Source organism: Plecotus auritus (assembly GCF_963455305.1).
Source record: "Plecotus auritus genome assembly, chromosome: 1".
NCBI lineage: Eukaryota > Metazoa > Chordata > Mammalia > Chiroptera > Vespertilionidae > Plecotus > Plecotus auritus.
The window spans coordinates 29,147,003-29,163,446 of NC_137770.1; the positions used below are offsets into that span (position 1 = coordinate 29,147,003).

At 37.6% G+C, this 16,444-nt stretch overlaps 1 protein-coding gene across 4 annotated transcripts in view; it reads right to left on the reverse strand.

Annotated features, from left to right (window-relative positions):
* PCNX1 (pecanex 1) overlaps positions 1–16,444 on the reverse strand; it is a 171,323-nt gene that overhangs the window by 93,482 nt on the left and 61,397 nt on the right. For 2 of the 4 annotated variants that reach the window (XM_080665039.1, XM_080665038.1), the window contains exon 7: positions 4,369–4,501. The exons of the other annotated variants lie outside the window; for them this stretch is intronic. In XM_080665039.1, the coding sequence (XP_080521165.1) occupies positions 4,369–4,501 (133 nt within the window). The remainder of the gene's footprint in view (positions 1–4,368; positions 4,502–16,444) is intronic. 4 annotated transcript variants of the gene reach the window in all.

Genomic DNA, 16,444 nt, shown 5'->3' on the forward strand with positions numbered 1-16,444 from the left:
CTCTTGTTCCTGAAAACAGGAAGCATGTAATTTCTGCAGAAATTATTAGGAAAACTGTTCCTTGGAGGGTTGTACTTTACCTTAAGATAATAATTGACAAGAAATTAATCTTTTTAAGAGTACAATTACATATCAAAACTACCAGTTTGAGAAAAGACAGCAACTGTTTTACAACACAGCACAAGGAAAGGCAGAAATTTATCTGTAGGCTATCAATAGCATCACTGACAGGCAATCTTACTAATGAACATTTCCAATTTAAATAACAGGAAAATATGGTTGGTCTTTCTTTCCTCTGTACACTTATTTAGTATTTGACATATTCTGACCTATACTGTCAGTTATCTTTATATGTGTCTGCGCAACTAAAAAGTAAACTCAAAGAGTTTGATCACATTATTCCTATGAATCTCCAGATTCTGAGTTGGTAGAGTGTCTAGAGCACAGTACACAAACAACAAATATTTAGCAGATCCATTCCTGAGCACCACAAAATGATCCCTATGAATTCCTAATCAGACTCTCAGTTATTGCTATGACTTTATTTGACTACAGATCTTTCAATCTTATACTTTTAAAAATAAATCTAAGGATACACTAAAGCTTTTTTCCCTTCTCCAAAATGCACTAATAATTCTTCTTCCACCCCATTAACTAGAGTTCTAAAAAATACCACATTTCAGTTGATAAGTAGAGACATATAGACTTCTTAATATTAATGTCACAAAATTTTTAAATTTTTGTCTTTGCTTTTATCTCTAGTAACTGGGAAAGACTAGTAAGAGCCTACAGTAAAACCTACCCTACAAGGCAAACGTGATGGGAAAAAAAAACCACATACACTTTTTAAATTAGTTTTGAAACAGGATATTCTAACAAGCATAAAAAATCACACAAATTTTCTTTGTAAGAAAATTGATGATTCACTCCCAATCCTTGGAGACATATTTTCCTTCATTGCTTTTTAGAGTGTCAATTACTTAGACTATTCACTAAAGTTTAAAATAAGTTGGATTTTACTAGTATCCTATCTAATAAAAGAGCAATATGCAAATTAACCATCACTCTGCTATACTCACAAGCCACGCACACCAGCCAATCAGGAGCGAGTATGCAAATTAACCCAACCAAGATGGCTGCGGCCACTGAGTGAGCTTGGGTTTCCCCGGCAATGGAGGAAGCCAAGCTTTCTGCACACCCTGGCGGGCCCAGGCCTCCACTCAAGGCTACAAAGTTTCAATTATAGAAGATAAATAAATCCCAACAAAAATGGCGGCAGGCAGCCACGGAGCTGGAGAAAGCAGGAGGCATGGGTTATCCCCAGTGATGGAGGAAGCCAAGCTCCCACAGCCCTGGCCTGCCTTGGCCTCTGCTTAAGGCTACAAAGTTTCAATTATAGAAGATAAATAAATCCCAACAAAAATGGCTGCAGCCATGGAGCAAGCAGGAGGCTTGGCTCCACTCAAGGCTACAAAGTTTCAATTATAGAAGATAAATAAATCCCAGATCCCAGGGCCTCTGCTTGGGTCGCTGCGGGGCGTGGCCGGCCTGCAAACCACCACAGGCCCCTTGCCCAGGCTGCCCCACGCCCCAAGGGAACCCCCACTCTGATCCAGGACACCCTTCAGGGCAAACCAGCTGGCCCCCACCCATGCACCAGGCCTCTATCCTATCTAATAAAAGAGTAATATGCAAATTGACGATCACTCCAACACACAAGATGGCTTCCCCCATGAGGACACAAGATGGCCACCACAAGATGGCCACAGGAGAGGGCAGTTGGGAGGGACCAGACCTGCAAGGGAGGGCAGTTGTGGGCGATCAGGCCAGCAGGGGAGGGCAGTTGGGAGGGACCAGGCCTACAAGGGAGGGCAGTTGGGGGAGATCAAGCCTGCAGGGAAGGGCAGTTGGGGGGGGGGGGGAGACAGGCCTGCAGGGGAGAGCAGTTGGGGGAGGGGGAACCAGGCCTGCAGGGGAGGGCAGTTAGGGGTGACCAGGCCTGCAGGGGAGGGCAGTTAGGGGCAAACAGGCTGGCAGGGGAGCAGTTAGAGGGTGATCAGGATGGCAGGCGGAAGCGGTTAGGGACAATCAGGAAGGCAGGCAGGCGAGCAGTTGGGAGCCAGCAGTCCTGGATTGTGAGAGGGATGTCCGACTGCCCGTTTAGGCCCGATCCTAGGATCGGGCCTAAACGGGCAGTCGGACATCCCTGGAGGGGTCCCAGATTGGAGAGGGTGCAGGCTGGGCTGAGGGACATACATCCTCGTGCACGAATTTCATGCACTGGGCCTCTAGTTTCTATAATAATTGTAATTAAAGCATTATCACACCTATTCCATTTATTTTTGACAAATTTTCCAAGTTTTGCATGAACATGCCATCCTGTATTTACTTTATTATGTAACCCACACTGAGAATTAACACCAACATACTAGTACTTTTCCTGAACATTTTTGCAATTTAAAAAGATGATTTTAGTAAATTGGTGTTTCTCATAATTCCTCACAGCTAAATTTTATCTTATTTCATCCATGATGAACTCAGCCTATTTAAGATACATATAAACCTTCCTGGAACCTGGATAAAATCTACAAGCTGACTACTGGAAAACTACTCTCCAAAAATTCTAATGTGAGCCCTTTTTAAGTAAGTTTCATATCATATCCGCATTTGAATGGCGATGTATTTAAAATCCTACAAAACATGGAGAAATCCTCCATGATTGGCTGGAGTTAGAACACAGTTCTTTAATATTCCACCAGGCAGAGAAGAAAACTAATTTGTCTACATTTGTTTGATGAATGGGATCCAGCAGACTCATTTGTGGCAAAGAAAGGAAGGATTCTTAAAGACTAAAAAAGAGGTTTAAAAAAGGGATTAATAAATGTCAACACGGAGTGAATAGGAAAGCAAAGGTACCTACAGCAAGTATTATTCAAGGGACAAAAAGAAGAGGTTAGAAAGAACAAAACAGAAAAAATAAAATGAAATGCTGAGCTTTCTGCAGTTTGGTACTACCCCAAATCCATAAGAGAAAGAAAGTTACTTCAGGGAGCACAGAAAAAGAGGTGGAAAGGAAATAGAAGAGGTGGACTCACAAAAAGCAAAGGTGCTCAGAACAGGTTTCTAGATTCAATGTTTCTTTTAATTGGTGCCTTCCCATTTTTATATTTTAAATATTGCTTAAACTAATCCATATTACTTTTTACAGAATTATGTGTTACTGCAAATTAATTAAGAACATGACCTATGAAAGATGAGGTTCCTGATTATAATGTAAAATAATCAAGTCATAAATCCCAGAGGAATATAAAATAAAAAAATAAGGATTTTGCTCCTCTTAAGAACAATATTTTAGCAAGGAAAGTAGTTTATCTCTTCCAACCTACCATGCATTCAACAGCAGTTATTTCATCAAATGCTCCTCCTTTTGAATTTCAAATTAAAATATAGGTAAATAATTTGGATAATAGTGCTTTCAGACACAAAGATTAATAAAAGTACATAGTATAATATGTGCGCTATTTAAGCAAGCACATGTAAAGTATGTTTGTCTATATTTGTATTCTTAAAAGAGAGCACAAATTTTTTAACACATTTTTATATTTCTAATTCAAAACATAAACTCATTAGATTTGACACAATTGAGAATAAAACACTAAAATTTTAATGAAAAATTATTCCCAATATTATAAACAGATGCTTTCTTAATTAGGACACTGGAAAATTTGAAATGTGTTTTTTTCAGTACACTATAGAGGTTGAGAATTCAACATAGATGTGCATTCAAATATATATATTCAATTTATCATACTTTACCATAAATACTTTAGTTTTGTATCACTTAGTAGGTCCTGGTGATTATGAAACAATTTTTAAGCAATACAAAATATATATTTTAGTGAAATAAAATAATCAAACTGGTTTCAAGCAGAGATCAGTTTGTTATTCCTCAACAAGTTTATCACTCAGAGTATATATCTGTTGATATTAAACACTGTCAAGGTGTTGTATTATTGTTAATTTGGAGTAAAAAAAAAAAGGAAAAGCTGACTTAAGGTCTCTCTTTATATTACTAAAACTACTTTAAACTGATTTTCTATTTAAAATTGGGTAAACCAATCTGATCATTTTGTTTAATTGCAACATAAAGCATGCATGATGCAATAGCATTCATGATCACATGCAGAGAAAGCCTAAAGAGCATAAAAGTATATGAGGGAAACTAGAAGAAAACAGCATAAAAGTATAGGAGGGAAACTAGAAGAAAAAGAAAAACACAGCCATTTCAATGCTTTCCTGTGCTGACAGAACAGGTTAGAAAGTCTGTTACACGCATGCTAAGCTTGGTGGAATCTTAAGATACCATACCTTAGGGGTGATCCGATGAGCAATGTAGGAGGGGTAGGGTTACTCCCTGCATTGTGCCGGCGCCGTACTGCCTGGCGCCTAAATGTGCTGCGTTCACGGCGAAAAGCCACGGCCTCCTCGCTGGCCTGTGCTGCTGCATTAAGACAGACTTAGGTCAAATAAGAGCCTAGGTCAGAGATGTAAATAGCAGCTGAGCCTGTCTCTCCCTCACTTCCCACCCTCAAAGGTAAAGGAACTTGTTTAACTGAGCTAAATGGTGTTCTTACATACACTGTTGATCTATCATAATAAGGAACAAAATCAGTCCTTTACTTACAGCTGTTTCTTTAAAAATAATGTTTCTGATCTATTATCTGCCCTCACCATAGTCTCTTCAACTGCAATTTCCTACTTTAAGATCTCTGTTGTTTTGTTTTTGAAAAGTCTCATTTATTTAGTCCCATATTCCTCTATTCTCCTTTTACTTAAGTCAGCTTTGAAAGTATAGTATTTGTCAGTTCCAACTAACGATATGGGGCCTTAGTTTCTCACTCATGAGGACAGTAAAAGCAGCAACCACAGTACTTCAGTTCTGATGCCGAGCAAGAAGGCCCTAGTCCACCTCATCCTACCCTGAGCCACAACTTTGGCAGCTTTAATGAAACCACTGACTGCTAGGATGCACAACTAGATTTTAGAATGTTTCAGTCCAAGGCAGCTGAAATATCTATCAACTGTGAAGTAGTTTACTGCCATCAAACTCTGGTCAACTCTATGCCCCAGCACTGGTCCCCTCAACATTAGGAAGCAAACATCAGCAAAATGGCAAGTATAGAAACTCATAACTTCATCCAAAAAGTAAAGTACAAACTAAAACCAATATACAATGAGAAAATCACAACAGTGGCTTAACAGAATCTATAATAATAAAAGCATACTACGCTAATTAGATGGGGCTGAGAGGGAAGCCGGTGCCGGCAGCCAGGGGAAGGCCTACTCTTGCATGAATTTCATGCATTGGGCCTCTAGTTACTACATAAAATTTTACAAAACCATTGGCTTGAGTTCCTAAAACAATATGCAAAATGGTGTTTATCCATTTAAATTGAAAACAAACGTTTCCTAGTGATCTAAATATCTTAAGAATCATTTTGATTTATAGATAGGATATTTTGAAACTAAATATGCATAAAGACAAACAACTTAGTGCAGAAACATTCTTTCCAAATATATAACTGCTTTTTAAAAGTATGAAATGGAATACAAAATCAATGTTTTGTTTAGATTTCAGTACTATTGCAAGCCTTCTTAAACAGTTTAAAAGCATTACTAATTCTCAAATTATTCTGCTTAGCAATAGCCATTTCCATCACTGTGAATGTTGATTAAAAAACAAAGTAGCCCTAGCCGGTTTGGCTCAGTGGATAGAGCGTCGGCCTGCGGACTGAAGGGTCCCGGGTTCGATTCCGGTCAAGGGCATGTACCTTGGTTGCGGGCACATCCCCAGTGGGGGGAGTGCAGGAGGCAGCTGATAGATGTTTCTCTCTCATCGATGTTTCTAACTCTCTATCCCTCTCCCTTCCTCTCTGTAAAAAAGCAATAAAATATATTTTTTAAAAAAAACAACAACAAAGTATTCAAAAAACCCCACAAAGTATTCTTTTAAATGTTTACATTTTATCCTCTCCCCATATTCTACCAGTAAATATTCTTTGTGTAACCAATCCATTATGATGAGCAATATATGGACTACCTCCAGAAGACACAGACTTCTTTGTCTTTAGGTATTGTTTTCTTTTATTGAAGAAATGACAAGCACAGAATGATTTACACATTTGGCAAGCTTCTGCCAGTAAGAAGTATAAGTCACAAATTACAGGACACTTATTTATATTATTCATATTGTTTCTTTTTCAGCTCACACACTATAGTGATATTCTAAAGTTAGGCAGCTAAATAAGAATTAAGCTTTGATCCAAACCACAACTCTCTTAGAGCTAATCTTTCATTTTTTCTCGTTTTACTGAGTTATAATGAAAATTCTGTTAAATGTGGAAAAAATTATTACTTGTGATATATAAGCTAACAGATGCAAAAGTTATATAAGACTTGCAAGAACAAATGATGCTGATTAAATTTGGTCATCTAGAACCATGCTGTCCAACACAGTAGCCACTAGCCGTCTGGGGCTAAACATAAATGAAGATTAAATAAAATTTAAAATTCGGTTTATCAGATTCATGAACCACATTTCAAATGCTCAGCACCTACATGGCTAGTGGCTACCATTATTGCACAGAACAAACATAGAACATTTCCATCATCATAGAAAGTTATATTCGACAGTGCTGATAGTCAAGGACACCTTTTGTCACCACAATCTACAAAGAATAATGTGTGCTTTGCCTATTTCTGACAACCATGAACTAGAAAAAAATAAATAACCAGCACTGTCACAAAGGGGAAAACATACACTGGGCAGGCGGTCATCAGATGAAGGTAAACAAAGCAAAGAAAACAAGCCACTTAGAGAAAAAGAACTCTGCTAAGTGACTACTATAACTGTTAACGGTTCTTAGATATTCGAAAGGTTAACTCTGGTTATAGAATTTAAAATCACTCTTTCAATACTCAATTCAATATTTTGTGAACTTATATTGAAGATTTCTATTCTATTGTAACAAACTATTGGTCAATTTACAGGTCATTCACTTCACTGACAAACTTTCAAACATTCTCTCTAGTTTGAGATATTTTGTTTCAGCCCAAATAGCAGAATAAAATTTACACAGATATAATTTATAGAGGATCATTTAATGCATAAAATATACTAACATTATAAAGAAGAATTTGGGAAAAAATAGAGTATGTTATCAATGAATAATGAGACTAGGAAAAAGGGAAATAAGAAAGTTTTATTTATTATCTTCCTTCTACTGAAGGCTTAATGGTTTTAATTTAAGCAAAAGCTACTCATTCCATAGCACGGATGAAAAGAAAAACTACTGTGTCCATTTACAATCAAAATGTTCTTTGGCTTTTTTAGAAAACACATTTCTTTTTGCTATTAATACACCATTTATATTTTGTTATCTGCAAAATCACTAGATATTAATACTTCTTAGATGTAACACATCAAGATGTAAGTTTAGACATCCATTGAACAATGTATTGAAATGGAGTTATGGTTAATGCCTATATTGTCCTCTGTAATAGGCAGTGTGTAAATATCTAATGCTAAAAGAATTTTCAAAGCTTACTATAGCAATTACCTTAACGGTAGATAGGATCACACTTTCAACTGAAAACACTATGCTATTTGTGGTTACAACAAATAAGACTAAGCCATGCCCCTGGGAATGTGCTACTTATACAGAACATCTCTACTTGAAATAGGGTCCAGAGGGAGTCCAGTTCTATTAGAGCCAGGGAAAGAAACGTGTCTTTAAAGCTTAAAATAATTTGCCATAAGTATATTCAGTCACATAAATTATAAGCAAACTTCATGGAAATTCACTTCTGCAATCCAAATGCAATAAACTCTTTTTGAATCCTTTAACTTTATAAAAGAAAACAACAACAAAATCTTTAAACTAGGAAAGCAGACAAGGAGAGAGAAAACAATTAAAACCAGGTTTTGAAGTTGGTATTTTGACATTGCTTAAAACTCAGTACTTCCTGGCCAAAATAGTAATAATAATAATAATAATAATAATAATAAATAATTAACTATAAAATAGAGCATAAAAAGCAAATAGTAAAAATTTAGCACTCTTGGGAAAACTAAATTTTATGCATGTGTAGAAAAGGGAGAAAAAAAGTCACAAATATTCAAGTGATTAAAAGACCATAAATGATAAGACATATAAAATACTTTTAAGGACACATATTTAGACAATGTGATTTTTAACCTATTTTTTAATTATAAGAGTCTTAACAACTTGTTCAAATCATTTCTTTATGTTAAGAAAACTTCAAGAGACTGCATTACCATCAGAGTTAAGTTTGAGAGAAAACTTCAGATAATTAACTCTTCTGATATAGTGATACAATCTTTCAATTAAGTGTAAATTTTTACTGGGTTCCTAAAGGCATCAATTCATGCACAAGACACAGATATTCTCCACCATTTTAGACAGCTGTGACCTTACCTATTCCTAAAGATAAAAAAGAAGAAAAATCCACAATACACACCTTCTACTTCAGGAGTTACCTCCATTGATCTTAATGAGTTAAGGAAAATTCTACACATTCTGTATTGAATTATTTTAGTGCAACTATTTATTTTCATATGGAGTATTAAACAACAGACTCTCAGTGTGTTTTACTCTGTGAATGAAAACAGGGAAAGCATTAAAAGGCACTAAAATCCTTTTAGGATGGCTGGGATGCACAAAATAGCAAAATTTAGTAAGGTAGGAGGTGAGGGTTTTCCACATTCTATCTCAAAAACTGCAAAGTTATGATCATAATATTTACAGAATTAGATGCCACTTCAAAACAATGTCAATCATGCAGCTGATTGCTTGGTGAAAGGATTCATATGTAATAAGTTACTTTCTTGTTATACACTGGTATGGCTGGACTCTTGTGATAGCTCAATTGCTATTAAATGAATTAATAAAAATTTAGACAGAAGAAACTATTTTAAAAGGTATTACTTTCAGTGGGGAATGTTTATTGTAAAAAAAAATGTAGTAAACTTGGGAAGATCACAAAAATAAAATGTATTTTGGTACCTCGAACAGATTAGAAGCAAATGTTAGTAGAGAAAGAGACATTAAAGAAAGAGAATGAAAGTATGAAACAAGTATATGTACATCTCAGTAAAATAATATATGAAAACATTCTGAAATATTGTTCAAAGTAAAAAAAAATTACTTAAGAATAAAGTTACTGTATGAAAAATAAACATTCAAATGATTTTGCAGAATAATTTGATAAGTTTTAGCGATTTTCTCTATACATTTTTCCCTTTCTTACTTTCCTTGTCAACAAAAGAAGATGCTAATCAGCATGCAAAGATTTTGATCTAATATGTAAACAAACTTTCATAAGCACCATTTTCTTGGAGGCCAAAGAACGACAAGAATCTACTGTACAGCTGCTAAGCATTCATTCAGAATTACAGAAATTTTCATCTGTGAAAACACTGTAAAGGACTACTCTTTTTCACAAGTAAACCAACAGCAAATTACAACAAAATTATTAGCTGTGACCTGAGTTAAAAAGAATTTGCATAGCCTATATAATAAAACCCAAATATGCAAATCGACCGAATGGTGGAACAACCGGTCACTATGACGTGCACTGACCACCAGGAGGCAGACGCTCAATGCAGGAGCTTCCCCCTGGTGGTCAGTGCACTCCCACAGGGGGAGCGCTGCTCAGCTGGAAGCTGGGCTCATGGCTGGAAAGAGCAGCGGCAATGGCAGGAGCCTCTCCTGCCTCCGTGGCAGGTGGACATCCCCCAAGGGGTCCCGGGCCAGGATGAGGAACACCCCAACCCAGTGCGCAAAATGTCATGCACCAAGCCTCTAGTTATTACATATTTTCCACAATCCCAGGCACGCAAACAAATATAGTTGGGTATGTGAAATGCTTTCAAGAAATAAAATGATACTCTGGAGTCATAATTCACATAAAAGACATAGTTTATGGATTACTTACTTTCACAGGCAGTTCCTAATCTTTTTAAATCCTTTGGGAATAGGATGAAAGATATGGCCCCTCGCCCAGAAAGTTGTACTCAAAAACAATTTTGCATATATTTTTCAGGAGATTCCCTAAATAAGGGATCGTTAATGAAGAGTATGTATTTGACGTGACATATATTCAGAAAAGGAAACTTCCTTACAAATGATTTAAAGGCATCAGTGTCTTCATTTCCATAATAAATCTACAATTTACAAAGCACTTTTACTTACCTGAGTCCATTAGAGTCTGAGGAAACTGAGGCACAGATTTAATGGGTTGCCAGAGTACCAGTTAGTATTAGAGGTGGTTTTAAAATGTAACTATCTGATTCCTTATCTAGAACTTCTCTGCTGCTAGAAACAAAATACTATCATGTCGCCTCCTGCCACACAAAACTAGGCATGGACTGGTTTTAGGAATTCTATATGCAAGCCCTTACTTGCCTCATCAATAAAAACCTGTTTCACTGGCTGGTATTGCTCAATGGTTGAGCATCAACCTGTGAACGAGAGGGTCACGGTTTGATTCTCGGTCAGGGTACAGGCCCAGGTTTCGGGCTCAATCCGCAGTATGTGGGAGCAGAAGGCAGGCCGGTCAATGGTTCTCTCTCATCACTGTTGTCCCTCTCTCTCCCTCTCCCTTCCTCTCTGAAATCAATAAAAAGGCATATATTTTAAAAACTGTTTACTTCTGTTCCAACTTGCAATAGCAGCCTTTATTCTGCACTAGGCTTGTAACTTTCCAGTGCATTTCTAGTGAGAAGAGCAGGAGACCTCTAGCATGAATTTATGGGATTGGGTGGCCAATGTTTGCCCCTAGAAAAACCAAGTGTTTGATTGACTTATTTAGTTTTACAGCGAATTCGAAGTCCTTGTTTAGGAGAGTATTCTGCTTTTGTTAACACATTTTTCCAAGTAACTGGTGCACCCAAACTTATTTACTATATTTAATGAACATCTTCTATGTTGTTTAACATTATCTAAGCTTTCTTCTCAGTACAGATTAATAAAATATTTCCTCAATGAATGAGGGTCAGTCATATATGTATACACTTATTACTATACTATACTACAATACAGAATTAAGTTACGGTACTATGATTTCACTAATCACTATTAAAATAAAAAAGACAGCCCTAGCTGGTTTGGCTCAGTGGATAGAGTGTCGGCCCATGGACTGAAGGGTCAAGGTTCAATTCCGATCAAGGGCACATGCCTGGGTTGTGGACTCGATCCCTAATGTGGGGTGTGCAGGAGGCAGCCAATCAATGATACTCATCATTGGTGTTTCTATCTCTCTCTCCCTTCCTCTCTGAAATCAATTTAAAAAAAAAAATTAAAAAGACAATTTGCTCCTGCATTTAATGACCCCAAACCATTGTTGTTTTTTTTGCTTTGGTTTGTATGGTTATTCCAGCTTCTTCTTTAGTGTTAGCAGTGCGTTTCTTCTGCTGTCATTATCTTTGCCCCCTACAAGCGCCCCTCCCCTTCATCAATTTCCTTCTTCTAACTTGCCACGTGGACTAGGAGATCAGAAAATGAATTCAGGCCTTAACTGGTTTGGCTCAGTGGATAGAGCGTCGGCCTGCAGACTGAAGGGTCCCAGGTTCGATTCCGGTCAAGGGCATGTACCTTGGTTGCGGGCACATCCCCAGTAGGGGGTGTGCAGGAGGCAGCTGATCAATGTTTCTTTCTCATCGATGTTTCTAACTATCTCTCCCTCTCCCTTCCTCTCTGTAAAAAAAATCAATAAAATATATATTTTTTAAAATAAATAAAAATAAAAAGACCACATTTAAAAAAAGAAAGAAAGAAAATGAATTCACTGGAATTTAGAGTCCCTCTAGTTAGTAAAGTACGGAGCTTTAATTTACATGTTCTTGTCTGTGCAATGGTCTTTGTCTTTTCTTTCTGATGTTCAATGAATGATATTTGGGTTCAAAATAACCAGCCTTCGGTGTACACGTATGGCACAAATCCTCATAAACTACTTATTGAAAAGATTTAACTGTTCTCTGAATAAAATAATATTCCCTTAACAAAACATTATTTCTGCTTCCCAATACAAAAATATTATAACAGGATCCTATTTCATGCTACAGAAAAATCACCCAAATATTACATTGCAAATAATTTTCTTAAACAGAAAAACAAGTTAAGAAATTAAAAAAAAAGGAGAAACCAAGATGGTGGCATAGGTAAATACCAGAACTTGCTGCCTCGAACAACCACTTCAAAACTACAACTAAAAGACAAAACGGACATCATCCAGAACCACAGTAAGGCTGGCTGAGTGGAAATTCTACAACTGGAAGGAAAGAGAAAAGCATACTGAGACTCACAGGAGCTGCGGAAGTAAATGCAGAGGTACGGAGGCACGCGCAAAGAGAGGGCTGGCAACTGAGTACACGGCTGGCTTTCTCAATCAGGAGGGAGACACAAGCTCCTGACTGCTCTGAACTCCAGTTCCGGGCGAGACTCGGGGGGACCCAGACTCATACGGGGAGAAACTGGACTGTCTGTCAGCAGGCGGAACTCGAGGGCGGCTTTTTCTCAGAGGTGCTTACAGCAATTACCGAGGGACACTGAGACCCAGGGGCCTCTTAGGGCAGGTCTAATGGGAAGCCATTGCTGTTTGCTCCACCCTGAGACCCCGCCCCACCCAAGCTGTGTGCAGAGGCTTTTGCATATGAATGGCCTGATCCTTTGAAATCTAAAATTACCTAACAAACTGCAGCTGAATCAGAGAGAACCAGAACATCCAAAAGAAGGCCCAAGGCCCCACAAGAGCTTGTACTGCTTCGGAGCTGGGCCTCATCTGGGCACCTCTAAAACCCAAACAAAGAAGAGGAATTTGCAGCTCTCTCCATAGCTCTTGCTGGGTGGCCTCAGGCAGAGGCTAAATTAGCACCTCCTTGGAGATCCAAGAGCCAGTGTACCCAGTGGTCAGAGTGGGACCATCCAGATTACAACTCCTCAGATCCATAAGGGACACAGTCAGGGGGCAGACTCAGTGAGCACCAAAGCCCCACTGAAGCAAGTCTTGCCTCATAAGGGTGTCTCCAGCACAGCAGCTCTCCAATCATAGACACAGCTGATCCTCATAGACAAGTGGCCTGGAGGTCAATTCCTCCTAGTGATACCAACAACAATCAAGGCTTAACTACAACAAGACTGTGCACACAGCCCACAAAGGGGTGCACCAAGAGTGTCCACCTCAGGTAACTGGGGAGGCTGAGCCACTGGGCCCTATAGGACACCTAGCACACAAAGCCACTCTATCAACTCAGGGAAGCAGCCAAAATGAGGAGACAAAGAAACAGGTCACAGATGAAAGAAATGGAGAAAAGCAAACGACTGGATATAGAGTTCAAAACCACGGTTATAAGGTTTTTCAAGAATTTTCTAGAAACCGCCGATCAATTTAGTGAGAACCTCAAGGATATGAAAAAGGACCAACTAGAAATTAAACATACACTGACTGAAATAGAGAATAATATACAGAGACCTAAAAGCAGACTAGAGAATCACAAGAATCAAGTCAAAGATTTGAAATACAAAGAAGCAAAAAACACCCAACCAGAAAAGCAAAAAAAAAAAAGAATCAAAAATATGAAGATAGTATAAGAAGCCTCTGGGACAACTTCAAGTGTACCAACATCCGAATTATGGGGGTGCCAGAAGAAAAGGGAGAGCAAGATATTGAAAACCTATTTGAAGAAATAATGACAGAAAACTTCCCCCACCTGGTGAAAGAAATAGACTTACAAGTCCAGCAGGCGCAGAGAACCCCAAACAAAAGGAATCCAAAGAGGACCACACCAAGACACATCATAATTAAAATGCCAAGAGCAAAAGACAAAGAATATTAAAAGCAGCAAGAGAAAAACAGTTAGTTACCTACAAGGGAGCACCCATATGATTATCAGCTGATTTCTCAACAGAAACTATGCAGGCCAGACGGGAGTGGCAAAAAATATTCAAAGTGATGAATAGCAAGAACCCACAACCAAGATCACTCTACCCAGCAAAGCTATCATTCATAATGAAGGGCAGATAAAGAGCTTCACAGATAAGAAAAAGCTAAAGCAGTTCATCACCGCCAAACCAGTATTATATGAAATGCTGACAGGTATTCTTTAAGAAGAGGAAGAAGAAGAAAAAGGTAAAGATAAAAATTATGAACAACAAATACATATCTATCAACAAGTGAACCTAAAAAATCAAGTGAATAAAAAATCTGATGAACAGAATAAACTGGTGAATATAATAGAATCAGGGGCATAGAAAGGGAGTGGACTGACAATCCTTGGGGGGAACGGGGTGTGGGGGGTGCGGGAAGAGACTGGACAAAAATCATACACCTATGGATGAGGACAGTAGGGGTGTTGGGGGGTAAGAGCATGGGGTGGGGTGGGAACCGGGTAGAGGGGAGCTATGGGGGGGAAAAAGAGGAACGATTGTAATAATCTGAACAATAAAGATTTATTTAAAAAAAAAAAGAAATTCAGAAAAAAATACAAAAAATAACAGAGCAAATAATAAACCTCTCCATGCCGGTGTTTGTTTACGATCCACTCTCTTGTGCAGTAAGTAAGTTCAAGTGACCCAAAGAAACTGATATATATGATAGAAAACAATACTTTTCTATCATATATAACTTACCTGTATAGTTTTATTCTTTTTTTTATTTTTTTAAATATATTTTATTGATCCTCCACAGAAAGGAAGAGAGAGGGACAGAGAGCCAGAAACATCGATGAGAGAGAAACATCGATCAGCTGCCTCCTGCACACCCCCCCACTGGGGACGCGCCCGCAACCAAGGAACATGCCCCTGACCGGAATCGAGCCTGGGATCCCTGAGTCCGCAGGCCAACGTTCTATCCACTGAGCCAAACCGGTCAGGGCTAGTTTTATTCTTAAAATATTAGTCAAGCCCTAGCTGGTTTGGCTCAGTAAATAGAGCGTCAGCCTGCGGACTGAAGGGTCCTGGGTTTGATTCCAGTCAAGGGTACATGCCCATGTTGCAGGTTCGATCCCCAATAGGGGGCGTGCAGGAGGCAGCCAATCAATGATTCTCTCTCATCATTGATGTTTCTTTCTCTCTCTCCCTCTCCCTTCCTCTCTGAAATCAATATCATGTCACTGTGTTAGATTAACTCCTATTTTAGAGTATTTTATTTTAGTACTTTAAAGTACATTTCCTAAATTCCATTACCAACACCATTCGGCTTAAAAATTGGAGAACTCATCAACACCTCGCAATATTTTAGGATAAAACTATTTATGGTTTAGGTACAGGCACATTAATGGTAAGCAGCATCCTCTGTTTTGTTGACACATTTCGGGATTACAGTATGTAAGGTAGAATGGATAGCCCAGAAGATTTTCTCCTAAATTGTCAGAAAGGACTGTTAACAATTAATGCAAAAATAAACAAATTTTTACCAAGTATTGGAGATGCTATGTAATTGCTAAATAAAGAGAACTAAAACAACCCCTCCCACTACCTCCAATTTTCCAAAAAGCCCAAACAATAAAATATGATGAAATTCATCTAAATATAAATCCTCAACACATTTAAGCAGTTTAGTTATGCTCATATTTTTATTCTAAACACAGTGAAGCTCAAATTAAAAAAAGCCCTTACAATGCCTTCCTTTGGCAAACCATGTTTTTCAACAGCCCACAGACTATTACATTTATTCCACCAAAATGCATAAACATTTTTAGTTCAGTATTTTGTTTCTTACTAACAATCAATGGCTTATTTGTGTGGGTTTTTTTTTTTTTTTTTAAATAAGTACACAAAAGAAAACAAAAGCTGGAATCTGGAAAAACAAGGGTTCATATTAGTCAAAGATCTGCAACGAGAAACAATTAACATCTTCCATATAACTTTTCCTAAAAAACAGAACACTTTACAATCCCTGTGAAAAGGAAATGACATTTTAAATACAAAGACATAAAAATTTACTATAGCTCTTTTATGTGTTTTTTTTTAGTATTTACATTTCAACAATATTTAGAACAGCAATATTTTTCTCTCAGCATGTTCACTCTTAAAATTTTAATGACAACTTTAAAAATTAAGCTATATTTTAAAACTCATGGTTTCTTGCATGTCATGAACACATCTGATATGATCTGTGTAAGAAATCACTGAAAACAAATCAGACCTTTTACAAAAAACAGAATGAAATCCATGTCAGATACCCGAGGCATGGTTATAATTACTTCAAATATAATTAGTTCTCAATATTTAGGTTTGATGTTCTATTTTCTTCCTTAGTTACTAACGATCATTCTTTTTACGTTCTGATTAGAAATTCATCCTTGTTAGAAAATATACCAAAAGAAACAACAAAATGTTTACCACAATATGGACTTTTTAAATAC